The sequence below is a fragment of the Lacerta agilis genome, chromosome 9 (assembly GCF_009819535.1).
Source record: "Lacerta agilis isolate rLacAgi1 chromosome 9, rLacAgi1.pri, whole genome shotgun sequence".
Classification (NCBI taxonomy): Eukaryota; Metazoa; Chordata; class Lepidosauria; order Squamata; family Lacertidae; genus Lacerta; species Lacerta agilis.
The window spans coordinates 68,226,053-68,246,272 of record NC_046320.1 but is presented as its reverse complement, the minus strand read 5'-3'; the positions used below and the strand labels follow the sequence as shown (position 1 = coordinate 68,246,272).

At 43.6% G+C, this 20,220-nt stretch overlaps 1 protein-coding gene across 2 annotated transcripts in view; it reads right to left on the bottom strand.

Moving 5' to 3' along the window:
• The window catches only part of PTPRA (protein tyrosine phosphatase receptor type A), a 78,743-nt gene extending 58,945 nt beyond the window's left edge, over nt 1-19,798 (bottom strand). For both annotated transcript variants that reach the window (XM_033160995.1, XM_033160996.1), the window contains exon 1: nt 19,724-19,798. In XM_033160995.1, coding sequence (XP_033016886.1) covers nt 19,724-19,750 — 27 coding nt within the window. In that variant the 5' untranslated portion in view covers nt 19,751-19,798. The remainder of the gene's footprint in view (nt 1-19,723) is intronic.
• Nucleotides 19,799-20,220: the final 422 nt, after the last annotated feature.

The window sequence follows — 20,220 nt, the reverse complement described above, 5'->3', positions numbered from 1 at the left end:
TGTTTTATATATGCAACTGTTTGTATATATTTAACTGTTTGTATAAATGCTTTTATTATATTGGGTGGGATTCACCTAACAAATCCAGTTGGCACAAGCCCTGTGCGGAGGCTTCACTCCTCTCCCCCTGTGTCTCCCCCAAAATTAGCCTGGGGTGTCAGGAGAAGTCCCAAAATCTTTGTGTGTGGCGAAGGAGGGTGATTGTTCTGCCTGCCAAGCTACAATGCTTGTGCTGATGGGACACTCACCATAAAACAACGTTGAATTCCACCCACTGTAAATTGTTTTTGGATGTCTAATGGGAAGAGATTCATAAATGAAATAATTAAATATAACAATTATATTTCTTTTTACTATGTTTTCATATATGCCAATTCCTTCCAGTAGCACTTTAGAGACCAACTAAGTTTGTTATTGGTATGAGCTTTCGTGTGCATGCACACTTCTTCAGATGCGCATGCACACGAAAGCTCATACCAATAACAAACTTAGTTGGTCTCATTTTGTTTTGACTATGGCAGACCAACACGCTACCTTCCTGTAACTAGTTTTTATATGCTGTAAGCCACCCAGAGTGGCTGGGGAAACCCACTCAGATGGGTGGGGTGTAAATAAAATTATTTATTATTATTATTATTATTATTATTATTATTATCCTCTGTGACACTGCTCTAAAGCCTGGTTAGACCCAGTCCCTTTCAGATTTTATGTATCTGCAACTAGTTTTTATATGCTGTAAGCCACCCAGAGTGGCTGGGGAAACCCAATCAGATGGGTGGAGTGTAAATAAAATTATTATTATTATTATTAACCTCTGTGACACTGCTCTAAAGCCTGGTTAGACCCAGTCCCTTTCAGCTTTTGTGTTTGCATTTGCCCCCCCCCCTTCAATTCTGAATCAACAGACCATAGCAGTGGTGAACCAAAACACTATTGGAAGTGCCCAATTGAAGGAGTACAGTTGCCTGGAAGAGATATATGTCTTAGATCAGAGCTACTCAACATGGTGGCCCATGGACCAGTGCCAGTCAATGAACCATCAGCTGCTGGATCCGAGCAACCCCACAGCCCAGGCTGGATGGGGCACTTCAGCAACCAAATATGGTACTGGTGCCTGGCATAGTGTGTGTGTGTGTGTGTGTGTGTGTGTGTGTGTGTAAATTGCCCGTCCAGCAATCAGATAGCTTGAGAAGCACAGTATTCTGAGCACGCTGAGGTTTCCATGGGAGAAAACTTCAAGGCTCTTTTCTAAAGCCTGCCTCTCTGCTTGGAGAAGGGCAGCAGTGTCAGTGTTTATGGAATGATTAGACTGTTCCTCAGATGACAAAGACACACTCATTCAAAATCTCCAAGAACTTTCTCCCTTTCAGGACTGGAACCGCGGCTTACAGTAGCAGTTCGGGGGAGAGGAGGAGAAATGGACAAAAACAGAAAACAAGGCAGGTTTGGACAATGCTGCCCATTGAAACTGGGAGGAAATGAAAAAACATCATATGATGAGAAAGAGGTTAAAATGCCCAGCACCACTTTAAACAGGGTGCCTTTTAGAAAGCCATAAAAAGCACAAAGTAATGTACCAAACCCATGGGAACCCTCTGTGGAACCCAAAGTAACTATTCAATTACCGGCTGACAGCCAGAGGATCTGCTATTAACATCAACGGAATCAATCAGCACTCTTACCTACTGAAGGAAACAGCACATAATGTTAAGGTCACCAATTAGACAGAATACTTATCATCAAAAGCCGGACTTTGCTATGTAATTCAAATAAACTGGAGAAGTGCAGCATCAGAAGTCTTGTTTCAGCCTTAATACCTACAGCAGTGGTTTTCAGAAGTCTTGTTTCAGCCTTAATACCTACAGCAGCGGTTTTCAAACTGTATTCTGGTGCTCAACAACTTATTAGGAGTTTCTCAGTGAGAATTTCGGGGTGGGAGGGAATGTCAAGCTTCCTATCTTTCCTGCAATGCACAAACACAACATGGCATGCAAAGGTTTTGCATTAACTTAGCTGGTGCAAAAAAAGTCCCAGAACACACTGGTATTCCTCGGGAAACAAGAAGAAGTGGAAAGGGTTCCTTGAGGGTGGACAGTCTGAAATAACTGCTGACCTATGGGAGTCATCTGTATCGCTACAGGTTTGGGGGAACAGAGTCTGTGGCTGCAAGTCACCCATAATTCCTGAACTTGTTAAAAGTGAATTGATAAGGGAAAGGGAAAGGGACCCCTGACCATTAGGTCCAGTCATGTCCGACTCTGGGGTTGCAGCGCTCATCTCGCGTTACTGGCCAAGGGAGCCGGCGTACAGCTTCCAGGTCATGTGGCCAGCATGACTAAGCTGCTTCTGGTGAACCAGAGCAGCGCACGGAAACGCCGTTTACCTTCCCACCTGCTTTCGAACTGCTAGGCTGGCAGGGGCTGGGACCGAGCAATGGGAGCTCACCCCGTTGCGGGATAAGAACCGCCAACCTTCTGATCAGCAAGCCCTAGGCTCAGTGGTTTAACCCACAGTGCCACCTGCGTCCCAGAATTGATAAAGGTTTGACTAAAACAGTGCCAAACACTGCTGGGTAACAAGCCATGCCAGCTTGACATGGCTAGTGGGGAAATGAACCATTAAGAAACAAAGGCTGAAATGGGCAGTTATTAACCCATCAAAGCAAGTCATTAACAAAACAGAAGACACTGCTGGGCACAGAGGGGGAGGTTGCCAGGGTTACATTGTGCGATGATGCAAGCAGAAGGGGAGGTCAAGTTTTGGCAAGGGTTTTTGGAAGGACGGAGGGGCACAGAAGCCAGGTAGGCTGACTGGAGCAGGCTGCTACAAAGAAGCTCTGAACCAGGCATAGGCAACCTTCGGCTATCCAGATGTTTCAGACTACAATTCCCATCATCCCTGACCACTGGTCCTGTTAGCTAGGGATCATGGGAGTTGTAGGCCAAAACATCTGGAGAGCCGAAGGTTGCCTATGCCTGCAACCATGCTGGCTGCTGTTTGAAGCCAAGGCTCAGGGCAATGCTGGCTGCCTGTTTGGCTAGGTTGCTGCTGTGCTTATGGCAGAAGCTGTCTTCTCTTGGACTGCATCTTCTCTTGAAGATGTATCTTTTGCTACCGTGCTACTGGGCAAAACACCGGATTCACCCCGGTACCACAGCAGCAAAAAAGACGTGTACCCCCCCTTCAATTCTACGCTCAGGTTGTATATGTGTGTGTGAATAAAACCGTGTATCATAAAGACACCATAGCCCCAGCTGTGACTCACTCCAAAGGAAACAAGTGACTGGTTAAGTGCCAAAAAAAGCCCTGGAATTTCACACTGCTCAGAGATTGGGGTGGCCTGTAACAGTATCCTACCTCTATGCCTTCAGTTATGCTGCTTGTTTGTGTCAGCAAACAGACATTCCCTCTCAAGGCTCACGTACATAGCAAAGTCCCACCTGCGTTCCCATCTTTCCTGCTTCTCCATTGTATTCTGCTGCACCCATTTCCATCTCCACTCTTCCTCAGCCCCCTCTCTCTTCAGGTGTTCCAAAGAGGTAACAGTAAACACATGTGGGGGAAGCAACCCCATCTTCACGGAAATAAGTTTGAAAACAACAGGGGTGGTGGAGTTGGCATGTTTGTCCCCCGTGCCCCCTTCCTTATGTGTTTACGGGTCCTAAAGGTTTGTTTGGATGTACAGTCCATATAGAATTCTTTGTGATCAGGAATGCCTCCTGATTTCCCGCCACGCTTTTCATTCTTATGAGAGATTAACAAGCATAAATGGTTAAAAGGATGCTTGACATCGAGGCAAATGAAACTACAAGGATGTGTAAGCAGAGCTTAGAATGACATCATTCCCTCTGATTGGTTTACACAAGCCTTTTCACCCCGCTAACTGTGGCTGACAGGGGCTGGCTTGTGTCCAACGTGAGTTGGTCCCTCCCTCTTCCAGTAAACTTTCCCCCCTTTCTCTTAAGAAGGCAGAGCTGGAAGATTGAAGGCACAAGCTTTCCTTTAAAGAAAGGATCTTTGTGTGCCAGAGAACTTCCTTTCTGGCCTAGGAAAACATGAGAGGAATTCCTTTTTCTTCTGGATTCTTTATCTAAGACACAACGTGCTTGGAGCCAACTTTTAAGATGGAGTAGAGAGGGGGACTTTTAACTAAGGACTTAAGAACCCATCTAGAAAGAACCACCAGGACTTAAATGTGTTAAGAAAAATTCCTTTATTATCCTTTAACTTTCTTAATTTCTTCCCTACACACCCTTTGACCCAGAGATACTCTCTACATATTTTACTGATTTGCCATCAGTAAAATTACAGAGTAAGAGTTGTAGGGAAAATATTTAATTTTTATAGCGTTTAATATGTGTACACTGCTAAATCATATAAATATCTGCAAGGGCAAAGTGGGATACATGCATTTTATTGGTTTTTCAACAGTGACACCATGAATATAACATAATAACAAAAAGAACACATGGACCACATGTTATTGGATTGTCATTTACACAAACTAACATTAAGGTACATACATAATAGATATTCTGCTTCTAAAGAATTCTAGATAGGACACTAAGAATTGATCTAGTATGTGACCAGCACAGAATCCGAAAGGAAGCCAGTAGGCTATATGCTGGCCTCATTTGCCTTTCGGAAGACACACATGAGGTTGTATCCAAGGGAATGAAAAGAGGTCAGATTGTGTTGTGCTTTAATTTTGTGAAGGCAACCTCTGTAATGGCTTGTTTGGCTGTGGGCTGTATCTAGCCCTCACATGCGTTTTTGGTGGGTCCCCAAGATCCCCCACCATTTGTCCATTTTAACTTCCTGCTTATGGCAAAGAGAACGGTGGCTGCTCACTTTTGGAAACATCTTGAAGGAGTCACAGTAGAAACCTGGTACAAGAAGGTTTGGTTCCTACGTATGTCAGATAATCTGACACAAAAGGCTTGTTTGCATAGGGACCAAATAAAATAGGGTGTGTTCTACTCAGGAAGGTTTAATTTTATTCAGTTTACATTGGAACAGAAGAACCAAAAGAACGAACACTATGCAGCCGACTCGCATCTTGCGTGGGTGTTATGTTCCTGGGATAGCACACAAGGCTGATATTGTGTATAGTCAAAACAACCCATTGAAACCACAAGCAATCTTACCTTCCATTGGTGGTGCACCAAACAGGTCTTACCTCCTAAGCAAGGCAGAAAAGCTTAAAAGCTCTTTCCGCGCCAGGAAAACCCTGCACAAGAAGAGCTTTTAAGATCACTGCCTTCTGCGTATTTAATTTGCGCGGTTTCAACTGGCCATTTGGCTGTTAAGAGCGTACAATTGAAATCACCTAAGTTAAACATATGGAGTCGACTATGCATTCTTGTGGAACAGATAATAGAGACAGTTCTTCATTCCATAGGGTATGGGAAAAGAAGGCATAAATGGCACATCACTGCAGATGGTGACAGCAGCCACGAAATTAAAAGACACCTGCTTCTTGAGAGGAAAGCAATGACAAACCTAGACAGCATCTTAAAAAGCAGAGACATCACCTTGCCAACAAAGGTCTGTATAGTTAAAGCTATGGTTTTCCCAGTAGTAATGTATGGAAGTGAGAGCTGGACCATAAAGAAGACTCATCGCCGAAGAATTGATGCATTTGAATTATGGTGCTGGAGGAGACTCTTGAGAGTCCCATGGACTGCAAGAAGATCAAACTGTGGGAGGCAGTGAAGGATAGGCGTGCCTGGCGTGCTCTGGTCCATGGGGTCACGAAGAGTCGGACACGACTGAACGACTGAACAACAACGAACAAACATAATTATGTGGACAGACCAGGCAAATTTATAAATAATTATTACTGTTTTATTTTTATGTTCTAACTTCTCATTTTTGTGGATTTCTTTCATATATTCAAAATAATAATAATAATAATAATAATAATAATAATAATAATAATAATAATTTATTTATTTATATCCCGCCCATCTGGCTGGGTTTCCCCAGCCACTCTGGGCGGCTTCCCACAGAACATTAAAATGCAATAATCTATTAAACATTAAAAGCCTCCCTACCCAGGGCTGCTTTCAGATGCCTTCTAAAAGTCTGGTAGTTGTTTTTCTCTTTGACATCTGGTGGGAGGGCGTTCCACAGGGTGGGTGCCACTATCGATGAGGCCCTCTGCCTGGTTCCCTGTAACTTGGCTTCTCGTAGTGAGGGAACTGCCAGAAAGCCCTTGGCACTGGACCTCAGTGTCCGGGCAGAACGATGGGGGTGGAAATTTGTTTGTGTGTGTGTAATGACACAAACACACCCCTCGTATTTGCGGGACTGCCTCTCCTGGTATGGCGTGCAGAGGACTTCAGGGTCTATGAACAACCATAATTGTTCCAGGACCTAAGGAAGTCAGACTATCCTCCACCAGGGCCAGGGCATTTTCAGTGATCGATCCAACCTGGTGGAATGCTCTGTCCCACGAGACTAGGGCCCTACAGGACTTAACCTCCTTCCTCCGGGGCTGTAAGACAGAGCTATTCCACCTGGCCTTTAATTTGAACTCAGCTTGATCTTTTATTTCCCTTCTCTTACCCCTCCCCTTTTTAAGAAAATTACCCGCTCTGGGACCCCACAACTAATTCTCCCCTGGCCTCCTTGCTGGCCCAAGTAGGACTAATTTAGCCAGCTAGCCCTGGCAACTATATAATGTTTATTGGATGGTTTTCCCCCAAATTTGATTTTTGAAATTGGAATTTTATTGTTATTCATGCTTTTATACTGTATTTTATGCTGCTTTTATGTTGTATTACAATTAAGTGTTTAAAATTTGTTGTTAGCTGCCCTGAGACCAGGTTTCCAAACTGGGAAGGGCAGGGTATAAATAAATGATGATGATGATGATGATGATGAAGGATCCCCTGCTGTGGTGCTCTGAGTCCAAAAAAGTCTTTTGTAGCCCCCCCCTCCAAGATTTATTTTTAAAAATAAAAAAACCAGACCCATTTTTACAGAAAAAGTCATACCCAAAATGATGTAAGATGTTTGGCCCAGAAAAGGTTAGCCACCTACAAGCCAACACATAAAGAGACATTTTTAGTTGTGTATATAAGATGCTACAGCCAGGTTTTCAGTGAGAATCAACCCTCGTAATCAGATGTCAACACTTGACAGTGATTTCTGCAAACCTATGCGTTGACGTAAACGAAAGGCAACTGTGCTTGGGAAAGCTACTGCCCATAATTCATAACCACAGAACTTCCTCCCTTAATCAGTAGTTTCATGATGGTGTTTACAACTGGGAATTTTGGCTCTGACCTGCTCAGAGAGTACTGATTAATAGAAATAATGTCTGCTGCAGACTTAAAGGGAGGGACTGGAAACCAGCAGAATGTGAAGCTAGCAAAAGAAGGTAGGTATGCCAAGGGCTGCTAGAAGCAGCAGATTCCGGTCCAGCTTGGAAGTGGCATAATTCAGTGCATGTATGAGATGGCATGATCAGAAGGGAACGAGTACCAGCACTTGGCCCCAGGCGCTTCTCTCCAGATAACAGCACACAAGGCAGACACCTGGAACAAGCCACTGTCACTTCCAGCAGGGTTCTGAATGCACAATGGAGCAGTTCCAGCTCTCATCAGAAAAACCAGACGTCAAACACTTAATGAGTTAGCAAGTTCAGGAACAGAGCCAGGCTAAAAACCAGCCAGGTTAAAAGTTCAGGAAGTTTTAGGATATAGAACACAGGTGGAGATTAAAGGGACAGCTCCAGATATTAAAATGCCCCCCCTTCCCTCACAGGAGTAGACTTTTCAATTGAGTGCTATGGCTATCTTAAATCACTAGGTTCAAAGCAGCTGGAGTAAGGTAAAGGTAAGGGGACCCCTGACCATTAGGTCCAGTCGTGCCCGACTCTGGGGTTGCGGCGCTCATCTCGCGTTACTGGCTGAGGGAGCCAGCGTACAGCTTCCGGGTCATGTGGCCAGCATGACAAAGCTGCTTCTGGCAAACCAGAGTAGCGCACGGAAACGTCGTTTACCTTCCTGCCAGAGCGGTACCTATTTATCTGCTTGCAATTTGACATGCTTTCGAACTGCTAGGTGGGCAGGAGCTGGGACCGAGCAACAGGAGCTCACCCCGTCGCGGGGATTCGAACCGCCGACCTTCTGATCAGCAAGCCCAAGGCTCTGTGGTTTAACCCACAGCACTACCCATGTTGTTACACCCGCTGGAGTAACGACTTGCATTATTACCACTAGCTACTGATGGCAGGACCCCTAAGGATCTGCTCTATGGGGAGCTGGCTTCAGGCACCAAGCCCAGACCAAATCTGTGTCACAAAGATATATGCAGATGTGATATGAAGGCTGGCAACATCAACCCTGATTGTGAGAATCCCTTGCAGATGGCCGCAATGCCTGGAGACAGTCAGGTCATGCACCCACAGCAGTGATGAGAGGAGGAATAACCTCTGGGAGGAGCGCAGAGAGAAGAAACACCATGGAGCATCTGCAGCTGCGCAACCAAACACCTTCAACTGCCCCAGATGAAACAAAACATGTCTCTCCTGTATCGGTCTCAACAGCCACAGCAAGTGCTGTAACCTTCCAACAGCTTGACTTCACTCCCCACAGGCGCACTCCTCCATGGTCTCCAGAGACAGATGGATGCCAACCAACCAACTGCTATCTCTCTTATGTAGGGTTATCCACCGGTGCATTTCGCATTCTCTTGGCTGCCCTCTAAACCTTTCAGTGGTTCCAGAACTCAAGCTCAGGTCTGCTGCCCACATGTCATCAGATACACTTGTGTATTTAGAGTCAACACTGCACCACACTTGCCAGAGCAAGTTCCTTCCCAGTGGACTTATAACCTATTAGCAGTCCAGTTTTTAAGAGAAGAGCAGCCAAATTTTATCCAAGATACATTCACTACACTGGGTTTTGCACAATGGAGGCTGAAGAAGACAGCCATCCCCAAGCACCTGGCCCCGACTGGTACATTTATGCCCATGTGCCATTCATTATTTTTATTTTAAACAACCACTTTTCATTGACATATTACTGATGTTTTTACCAATGTTATTATTGCTCTGTTACATTTTTATGCTGTATACCACTCTGGTATATTTCTTATGAAAATGTGGTATATAAATCTTTTATAAAAAATAAAGAAAAGCTCTCCCGAACAAACCAAGAGCATATCTAGCCCAGCATCCTGCTTTTAGAGGAAGCCCAGAAGCTGGGCCTGAGTACAACGATCCTCTCCCAACATGTGGTTTCCAATAAGTGATATAACAGGGGGTTCCCAATAAGTGGTATAACAGGGGGATACTGCCTCTCACAGTGGAGGCAGAGCATAGTCATCCTATCTAGCTTTACCTTTAAAAAGTTAAGGTAAAGGACCCCTGAAAGTTAAGTCCAGTCACGAACGAATCTGGGTTTGCGGCACTCATCTTGCTTTACTGGCTGAGGGAGCCCACATTTGTCCCCCGACAGTTTTTCCATGTCATGTGGCCAGCATGACTAAGCCACTTCTGGCGAAACCAGAGCAGTGCATGGAAACACCGTTTACCTTCCCGCCGGAGCGGTATCTATTTATCGACTTGCACTTTTGGCGTGCTTTCGAACTGCTAGGTTGGCAGGAGCTGGGACCGAGCAAAGGGAGCTCACCCCATCGCGGAGATTCAAACCGCCAACCTTCCGATTGGCAAGCCATAATTCTCTTTTAAAGCTATCCAAGTTGGTAGTCATCATCCTGTGGGAGGGTATTCCATAATTTAACTATGCATTGTGTGTACATAACACTGTGATAGAACTACAGCAGCTAATATCCATTTACAGATCTGCACTACCTGAGTTTTCTAATCACTATTTTAAAAGAAGAAAGAACTGTGTTAATGTTCCTAGAGGCATATACAGTATTCATAAAACACGCAGCTGGGTGCATCGAAAGCTTCATGAGTGTTGAGTCAAAGCAGGTAGGAACGTAGTGAATGCTTGGGATGGGAGGCCACCAGGAGCGCAAGGAGGCAGCTCAGAGTTTTCCAAAGAAGAGCAGGATCTAAGTATATTAAAAATAGAGGGATAAATAGCAAGACTTAACCATGGCTAGTTTGAACAATCTTTTGAAGTCTAGCCTCAGTGAAGGTTATGGCAAGATCTCACAGGTTTCTTTCCAGAACTCCAGCTGTGCAATAAATCATGGGAAAGAGTGCCATTGCTGTGGACAATGTGGTGTCTGGAATCTCTTGTGGAATTCCCACTGATGAGGAATGTCAGTTTACCTTTTAAACAACCAGTTGTAGTCATCACCGCTGCAGAGTGCCTAACTTTGATGTAGGCTTCAAAAACCTATACGGGCGTGTAGGAATTTGAAACATTTCCCCAGCCATGTTTATTGAGATGAGGGAAGGTAACCAGCCTAAAACTGGAGGAGGATTTTCCTTCCAATTCTGATTCAGCCTACCAGACAGTTTCAGTGGTCAGTTGATGCACCCTGTAAAATACAGGCTGAGAACACCGTCTACTCCCCCAGCTAAAAGTAAAACTCAACTCATGTTTGTCAAGAAAGGACCTTCCTCAACACCTTTCCACTAAAGCAGAGAGCTACATCTGTTAAATCTTCCATCAGTTTCCAGAGCATGCTGAAGAATTTATCAATCTGAGACCTCCAGTAGAGAGCAGCTGAAAGGAAACCAGAATTACAGAGGCAGACGGAAACATTTACTTGAAAAAATAAATTATAACAGAACATCAAATACAGCTTCCAATATCAGTTGTCAGATAACAGTAGAAGAGGACAATACACCAATGAACCATATAAAATGCACAGCTGAAAATCAGCCAAATAAATCAAATAAGAGGAAAACATTTACTGAACGCATTGAAAAATGTGAGGCTTTTAAATAACATTAACATTTTGCTTAGCAACTGATGGAGAAATGCCCAGCAGAGAGCATTGTGGATAAAGGCCTTCCTCTGTAAAGCATTGCAGGAAGAAAAGGAAATTGTTTACATCTCCCTGCCCTGAAATGCAAATCAAGACAACCACACACACACGTACATTTTCTAAGTGAAACCTTAAAAAGTTAAAACTCTGAACATGTTCCAGTATTACCATATTTATTCACTTAATACTTTTATTTATTTATTTATTTATTTATTTATTTATTTATTTGTTATTAAAAATGCATTTACAAATTTCATGTTTCCTACAGAAAGATATAGTAGTAGATTATTAGATTTATATCCAGCCTTTCTTTCATCATGGAACCCAATGTAGCATTTGTTTATTTATTTAATAAAATTTATGCACCAGCTGAAAGTGGTAGCTTTTATGTGGTTTCCAGGGGAGTCACTCATCCAGGCCCTGACCAGACTCAGAGCTCCATAGCTTCAGCAAAGTGGTGGTCTTGTGTGCCTTCAGACCATATACTCTGGGACATGAATTCTTGGCTTAGTGTTGCATGGTTGATTCTCTGTTCAGCTGGAATCAAAACCTGTGGCTACTGCCGTTGACCCAAGGAGGGCAGTGCAGTGTTACACTAGAAATAATGGAGACATCTGGGATGTTCTTGGGAATCAATTTGTCTGTGCCACTGTGCTTAACCTTGAACTAATCCATGGTACACAGGCATTCTGCCTAAGGATGGGGTCCATGAGAGTCAACCTTGGTAACTTCTTGCCCACACCGTTCAGCCTGCAACGACTTATTTCTAATGGCTTAAAAGTGGGTATCAATCTAGCATAGTTTTGTACTTTTGCGCTCGCTCCATTCCAGACTGGGAGTGGAGGCCAGGCAAGCATGAACAGGCCCAGGGGATGTGTATCAGGAGAGGGCCTTTATTCTTCACAATGTGCCTGTGGCAGTCTGGCAGTCACGAGAGAGTCAATAAAACTCATGAAAGGGCCTTTTATGCCACAGCAAGTGTACAAGGAAGAGGGAGAGGGGAACGCCAAATGACCCAGTTTGAGAAGGAGCTATTACCAACAGGCTTAACTCTTCTTATCCCAGATTATGCTCTTTGAAACCCACAACTTCAACAGTTACAGGAGAATGTTTCTTTACCGGAAAGTTTATGCTTTTTGTTATCCAACCACAGCTAGCTGTGCTTTTCAATACACAGGAGAGCTGAAAACTGGTGCTTCAAATTAGAACCCCAAATCCATGTACCGGTATATATACTTGACATTCAACAAGATGAAGTGCGGTCAAAAGACCTTGCCTTCTCTCCGATGCAGAAGAACAGCTTCGCATTCTTCAAAATATATTATTCCACTATGGTATAAACAGCTGCCTCAAACATGTAAAACACAAATGAGAGACAGGCTTCCTTAAACAGCATTACATATATTATTGCTGAAGGTGACTGGACAGCAATTCTGAGAAATGCACACCTGATGCATAGAGATGAGTGTTTTAAGGATACCTTATTCTCTTTTTCACATTTTACACATTTGATGCAAATGACTGATCCTGGGACTGTGCACATTCTCTTTTGTTGTTGTTTAGTTGTGTCCAACTCTTTGTGACCCCATGGACCAGAGCATGCCAGTCACGCCTGTCTTCCACTGCCTCCCGCAGTTTGGTCAGACTCATGTTGGTAGCTTCGAGAACATTGTCCAACCATCTCATCCTCTGTCGTCCCCTTCTCCTTGTGCCCTCCATCTTTCCCAGCATCAGGGTCTTTTCCAGGGAGTCTTCTCTTCTCATGAGGTGGCCAGAGTATTGGAGCCTCAGCTTCAGGATCTGTCCTTCCAGTGAGCACTCAGGGCTGATTTCCTTCAGAATGGATAGGTTTGATCTTCTTGCACATCCTCTACCACTGGGCTATGGGCCATTTCCTCCTCAACTTCCTCATAAAACAGCAACTCTGGCCCTTCTCATATATCTAAGAATGATGTGTTGTTTACTGGGAAACTAGTTGTTAGAATACAGATGGAAGTCTCAAGGCTGGCAAATACATCCATCACAACAATTTCAATGGAGGACAACATTCACATGGGAACACTGTAACAATGAAATGATTATAGGGGATCTGCATAATCAGATCACAGTCATTTTCATCACTGGAAGATATGGCCATCAGACTGGCACTCCCAAATCACACATTCATACTAAAATATATTCACAATGCTAAAAAAAGAACAGAAAAAGTCAAATCTAATACAGTGGTACCTTGGTTGTCAAACTTAATCCATTCTGGGAGTCCGTTCGACTCCCGGAAACATTCAAAAACCAAGGTGTGGCTTTTGATTGGTTGCAGGAGCTTCCTGCACTCAATCGGAAGCTGCGTCAGCCATTTGGCTTCCGAAAAACATTCGCAAACCGGAACACATACTTCCAGGTTAGTGGCATTCGGGAGCTGATTTGTTTGGGAGTCAAGCCATTTGACAACCAAGGTACCACTGTACAACCTTGGAAAAGTTTCATTTTAGCCAAGACTTGCTGGTAGGACACTTTTAGTCAACATTTGCCTCACAGGATTTATTAGAAGTGTGATTTTACAATGCACATCAATATTCCCCCCAAATCAGGAAAAGTATCTGGCTTAGTGTAATTTGTAAAATAACCAGACAATAGCTAAGTGAATATACAGTATACATCTGGTAATAGTAAGAATTAGGTCATGGGTCCCCAAACTAAGGCCCGGGGGCCGGATGCGGCCCAATCGCCTTCTAAATCCGGCCCACGGACGGTCCGGGAATCAGCGTGTTTTTACATGAGTAGAATGTGTCCTTTTATTTAAAATGCATCTCTGGGTTATTTGTGGGGCCTGCCTGGTGTTTTTACATGAGTAGAATGTGTGCTTTTATTTAAAATGCATCTCTGGGTTATTTGTGGGGCCTGCCTGGTGTTTTTACATGAGTAGAATGTGTGCTTTTATTTAAAATGCACCTCTGCGTTATTTGTGGGGCATGGGAATTCGTTCATATTTTTTTTCAAAATATAGTCTGGCCCCCCACAAGATCTGAGGGACAGTGGACTGGCCCCCTGCTGAAAAAGTTTGCTGACCCCTGAATTAGGCAGCAAAAGAGGCAGAAAGGTAAGAGGAAGTGAGAGCTGATAGAAAAGTTGATTTCTATGGAGAAATGTGAATGAATTAAATATACACCAGGATTATCTACAAAACTCTTGACTGCCCAAAGCAAAATATGAGCTTTGGTACTATTACTGCCCCATTAACCCAGATTTTCTTCAAGTATGTCACTGGAAGAGTCCCCACCCCATGGTTGTGTCTTCCCACAACTAAAAGCCACTTTAGGAAAACGTGCCTTTTTTTTACATTGTTTGCATTGCTCACCATCTTATAGCAACTTTGACCCATTAACAAAGCCTTCAGACTGTACGTGATTACAGAACTGGAAAGGCATTCAAGATGGCCTGGAAGTGTGGGATGATCTCCCCCAACCCCTCCAAGTTTGCTTAGGGGAGGGAGGCCACTCTTGCCAACTGATTGACAATAGAGGGAAGATAAAAGCTTGGCAGCTAAGAGCAAAGCAAAGCAGAACGAGGCACATGGTACAACTAGAAAAGCCCTGCCTTAGCAGCTCCCATTGTGAACACAAATGTCTGTGATGGCTATTATGAGCAAGCAGCAATCTGGAAAACTCGTAATGGGGAGAATTCTGCTCCCACCCAAGCATGCGCCAGAGGAACTCCTTCTAAGATAAATTGTAGCACTGGCAAATTGTGTTTCCAGCACTTCATAAAATGTATTTTTGCTGGTATTATGGGTTTGCAAGGTAATATTGCACCAGATATTGTAATGACTTTTTAGCAGCATGGCAACAAGAGCAGCATCGGCAACAGCACAATCTGTCACCTATGAGGCATCTGAATGACGTGGAAAAGGGAAAACAGATTCAGGAGGGGGATACATTATGGGAGCCAAATCTTTGTGTGAATTAACTAAAATTAGTAGAATGTTGGAACTGAAGATAATGCCAGTATGTCTGTGATCAATTTGCAATACCTTGTAATCAGAACAGAATGATATTTTATTTTATAGTGATAGCACTATTCAGTAATAATAAAACTTTAAAAATTATATAAGTAGAAAACAGAATTGAAAGCAATAAACTTGCTTGATTGGGGCACTAGCAAATTTATTTTTATATCTATCCTGCCCAACATCCTAAAGGAGCACATAGATGTAGGCATATTGATACAGATAGATAGTATTTGTATAAAATATATACAGTTCTAACTGAAAAGGCATTTCCATGCTGGATAGCTCAGTTGGTTCTGATAATTCCAAGGTTGCAGGTTCGATCCCTGTATGGGACAGCCGCATATTCCTGTATTGCAGGGGGTTGGACTAGATGATCCTCAGGGTCCCTTCCAACTCTACAACTCTATGATTCTATGCTCAAGAAAATGGCCTGAGAATGCAAGCAACTGCACAGACGTAGAGACTCAAGTCAAGGCAACGTGAACCAGTTGGCTAAGCACAGAATTTCTGAACAGATTTCATGGCTAGAAGTAAGCCCAGGCAAGTGCCAAAAACGGGCATGAGAGAAAGATGGAACTCAGAAGTATGTAAGATTCCTCCACAGAAACACAGTTAAGAGGGGAAATTCCTCCTTAAGAGCTCTCCAACCAGCCTTCCAGGCAGTCAACCCCCCCCCCCCCCCAGTTCTCCTCTCTCCCCTTTAAGTTGTGAAGGCCAGGTATAAATTAGTAGCTCCTAAAATAGAAGTCCCCCAAGAGCGAAGACAAAGGCAATTAATGATGATGACCAAAATCTGCTTAATTTGGCATAACTGCTTGCACTCTTGGGAAAAGCCAACTGAATCTGGCAAAGGCGCAGAGAACACTTTATAACAAGCCAAAGAGGAACATTATACTGAACCTATGTGCCTGCAAGTCAATATTGACTTCATTTACTGCAGAACTCTACAGCACTAAATTTCCAACAGAAAATGTAGAGTTTTAGCTACTCTTTCTATGTGAACAAATTGTTCAAAAGGGCTGCTGTGAATAAACACCACTCAGCCAGAATTTTATTCCTACCTCTCTCAATTATGGGTGAAACAGGGGCTACTTGCTTGTGTGGGTGGGTGGGTGTGTTTTTAATGTTTTCATCATTAATTATTACATATTTTATTCCAGTCAGGTAAGTTTAAGATAGTTTAACCTGCACTTATGTTAAATCTGCAGCAGAATCCACAAAAAATTGGATTCTGCATTCCCCCATCTTCCTGGGGAGAGAAAAGAAGTCTGGTTATCCTGCAGGACCTTTAGCATCTATAAGACATAAACCAACTCCCTGGGTTAAAAAACAACAACAACACAAGTGGTATTCAGAGGCATGGATAAGACCCATTGATAGTGTTATCTTCATTTGGCTGATCATTTATACCCAGCTCCACAATGATATTGTTTGAAACAGAAGTACTATGTCAGGTCACTTCAATGCCTATGTGATTTTAATATACAACTAGATAGCTGGTGTGAAATTTTGTAGTATCGTGGAACATATTGTTACACGCCACCCCAATCTCCGACAGATGTGAGATTCCAGGGGTTCAGGTGTGATTACCTGGGGTCTGTGGTTCCTTTTCGACAATGAGGCACAGTGGAGACTATGGCGTCTTTATTATATATGGTTTATTTACACATATATACAGCCTGAGCCTAGACAGAGGAGCTCCCAGCATTATACCCCCAACAGATCTTTTGCTTCTTCTATAGGGGCAGTAATCTTGGGCTCAAAATAGAAATTAGCCATGCTCTCTGTCTCCTACAGCCTGTCATAGTCAGCCTACCTTGTATACTGCCCCCCCCAGGCAACCTGCCTTGTGCACTACCCCCCCCCCCCCCGGTCTAACAGAGTGGAACAATTTCCCTCCAGCTTACTTCATTCAAACTGAAATCCTACATCCTACACCCATTAAACCCTTTTTGTCTCTGCCCACTAACACACAGCTGGAGGAGGGGCTCCACCCATGTAAGGTTCTCAGGTTGTTGCTCATGAGTAACCACTCAAACTCTGCTGTTCCTTTTAAGGATTTTAGTGTGCAAACTATTTACAGTGAAGAGCTAAAAAAATCATGTCTGTCTCATCCTTCCTCAGAATCCGGGAATGCCCCCTTCTGGTTTTTGCTCCAACATAAGAGTTTCGGAATACGAAATCCCCGCCTCCTTTCCCTAGGTCTGACCCCTCTGCGCAATTGGGGGGGGGGCGGAAATGGCGTGTCTCCCTCCGCGCGAGGGGGGTGCGGGGTCTCTCTGATATCCCCAGGGCCCTGACACTCAGTTCCTTGAGCAGCCTCCTCCTCCCCATTAGAGGCCTCGCTGCTGCTCCCACTGGACGGCGAGGTGCTACTGGTCAGGTGTTGCTGAGGCTCTCTGCACCATCCTGAGACCCCTTGCACCACCCTGCGCTGAGCCGGGGATAAACCCCTGACAACCCACTATGCTGTTTAGTGCAGCCTTGCCTTCTTAATGGTTTTCCTGATGGGATAGCTTTCTTGATGATAGCTATTACCAGGCTGGCCTATCTTGCTAAAATAAACTTAATTCAGGGGTTCGGTGTTTGGCACAGTTTAACTGCCCAAAACTTGATTAAAAATGGGTTACTTCTGGGTTCGGTGCTTCGCTAGAAGCGCCGAATTACAACCTGCACTTGTACAGACACGGCGCTGCGGGTTACGGATGCTGCGGCTTGCGAACGCGCCTCCTGCATGGATCACGTTCGCAACCCGAGCATCCACTGTAATACTAATCTTGACCTGACCACTTTTCCACACACACAACTGTCTACTTCCAGCCACACTCAGAAGCAAATGGTGGATAAAGTTGAGTTGCAGCAGAGGAAATAGGAATAAGCAAAGCAGGTGTCATAACAGATTTCTCTGGGGCTGAAACTGAGGAAATGGGCTGGGAGGGGGAGAAGCTCTGAATTACCCTTGCAGGAGAAAATCAGCCTAAAGTGAGTGCCAAAAAAGTAAGGAAACTCACAGGAAGGAGCTCCCTGGGAGACCCTAGTAGAGAACAGCTGGTCCTAGGAAGGCCACGTGTGCTCTCCTCCTCCCTCCCTCTCTCCAACATGCACTCCATCTATACTGGTAGATTCAGTATGGCCAGGTATTTGTGAATGTGTGACAGGGAGTGTGTATACACACACGGAGAGGATAGAAAATGTCCATGTACATTTAAAAACAGGAGAATGTACTGAAAGCTTCACATTTTTCTCCCTTAAGAGAGGCAGCTTGGAAGAATAAATTGAGCGGATCTTCTGAAATGGGGTCTCCCAAGTGAAAAATTCAGGGAAGCTACTTCCTGCCCACAAGCAAATCTAATCTTACGAAAAAACTACACAAACGTAACTTTTTAAAAGTTGATTTAAAAATCAAGTCAACAGCACATAAGTAATGGGCAGGAAAGCAAACAACCATAATTTGCTCTATTTTGCCTACAGGACGAGCACTATACCGTCATGATCAATCAATCAGGAACAGAATAAATTGTAATAAATGTTAGTTAGAAGACATCTGTATGTGACCCTTTCCCTCTACAAAATTTCGCAGTCCAAATCATGTTATTCAAATTGATGTACGGTAATTCATTTTGCCAGCTAGAACAAACAGAAAGCTAATGGACAAGTTAACTCAACAAGGTGACTCCAATAGCTAGAAGAAAGCTTATTTCAACAACTCCATCACTTCAAAGGGTAGTCAAACTCCTGCTTTTTAAAAAAAGAACCTATGAAAATAATAATAATAATAATAATAATAATAATAATAATAATAATAATTTATACCCTGCCCTTCCCCGCCAAACTGGGCTCAGGGCGGCTAACACCAATAAAATCACAACAAAAAAAAAATTCATTACAATACAGATTAAAATACAATTTAAAACTTAATTTATACTGCAGCCTCATTTTTAAGTAGCCCACCAATCACACCAAAAGAATGAAACATCAGGGTTAAACTGAAACCAACCCAAAGTCCAGGTGGAACAGCTCCGTCTTGCAGGCCCTGCGGAAAGATGCCAAATCCCGCAGGGCCCTAGTCTCTTGTGACAGACCATTCCACCAAGTCGGGGCCAGTACTGAGAAGGCCCTGGCCCTAGTTGAAGCCAACCTAGCATCCTTGTGGCTCGGGACCTCCAAAAAATTATTATTTGAGGACCTTAAGGTCCTATCCGGGACATACCAGGAGAGGATAAAGCCTGTATGCCTTTTGATTAAACTAATTATATAGTCTCTTTGCTCAGTGTCTAAAAACCAATGAAGGCCTGGAAGCCTAAATTAACATCAAGTTTGCGGAGGAGGGGTTGAAGAGGGCTCCCACCCACATATAGTGTACCAGGGACCAAGAAATCCTGTTAGCATCCCTGCTCACCCCCATCCAGGTGGAGCCAGCAGAAGGTACAGGACATTAAAAGGGAAGACCACTACACTTGCAGAAGCAAATACTATTGAAATGGAGCAGACAACATTTTGTTTGCACTCAAAAATTAATAACCAGATGAAATATCTGGGTGAAACGTGCAAAAAAAAAAAAAAGAGTATCAGTATCAAATTTTATTTTGGTCACAGACATAAGATAAAACATACAGATAAACTGAACACACAAGACTTAAAATAGGTAAGGGATAAAAGCTAATAATAAAAAGTTGATTACACCATACATGACGTAAAAAGATAAAAACAAGACAAACAGTTGAAAACGACAAAATGCACAGGTCTTGCATTTTTGGCAAAAGCTTTAAATATTAAATTAATTCTCCTCTTTACCTTAATTATCGTAGGCACATCATCCATCCATCAGGCATTTGAATCCCATAAAGGTTCTTCAAGTTCTACCTCCTGTAAAGAAACAGATGATGAGTTATTCAGTTGAAATAAAAATTCAGACAGGGAAGATATAATGCTCTAAGAATATGGCAACTAAATTAGAACTCCTGGCTGGCAATCGTATTTTCTGGAAGGCTTTGAACACTAAGAAACAGAACTTGGAAGCAGCAGGAAAAGCCGTATTTCCCAAAAGGACCATGCTGTGTGTATGTGTGTGAGAGAGAAGATACCTTGGAGAATAAAATGGCATTTGGAGACAAGCCATGTAGGTGCCAGGCAAGCCTCTCAGGAGAGAGATTTCAATGAGAAGGGCACGACAAACAGAAATGCTTGCTCTCCAAGCAACCAGAGGAACATTTCAGAAAATTACTGTCAGGGAACTGCACTCGGCACAGCGCAGTGGGGGTGACAGGGGTTTGGGATGTTACTGAGAGCCC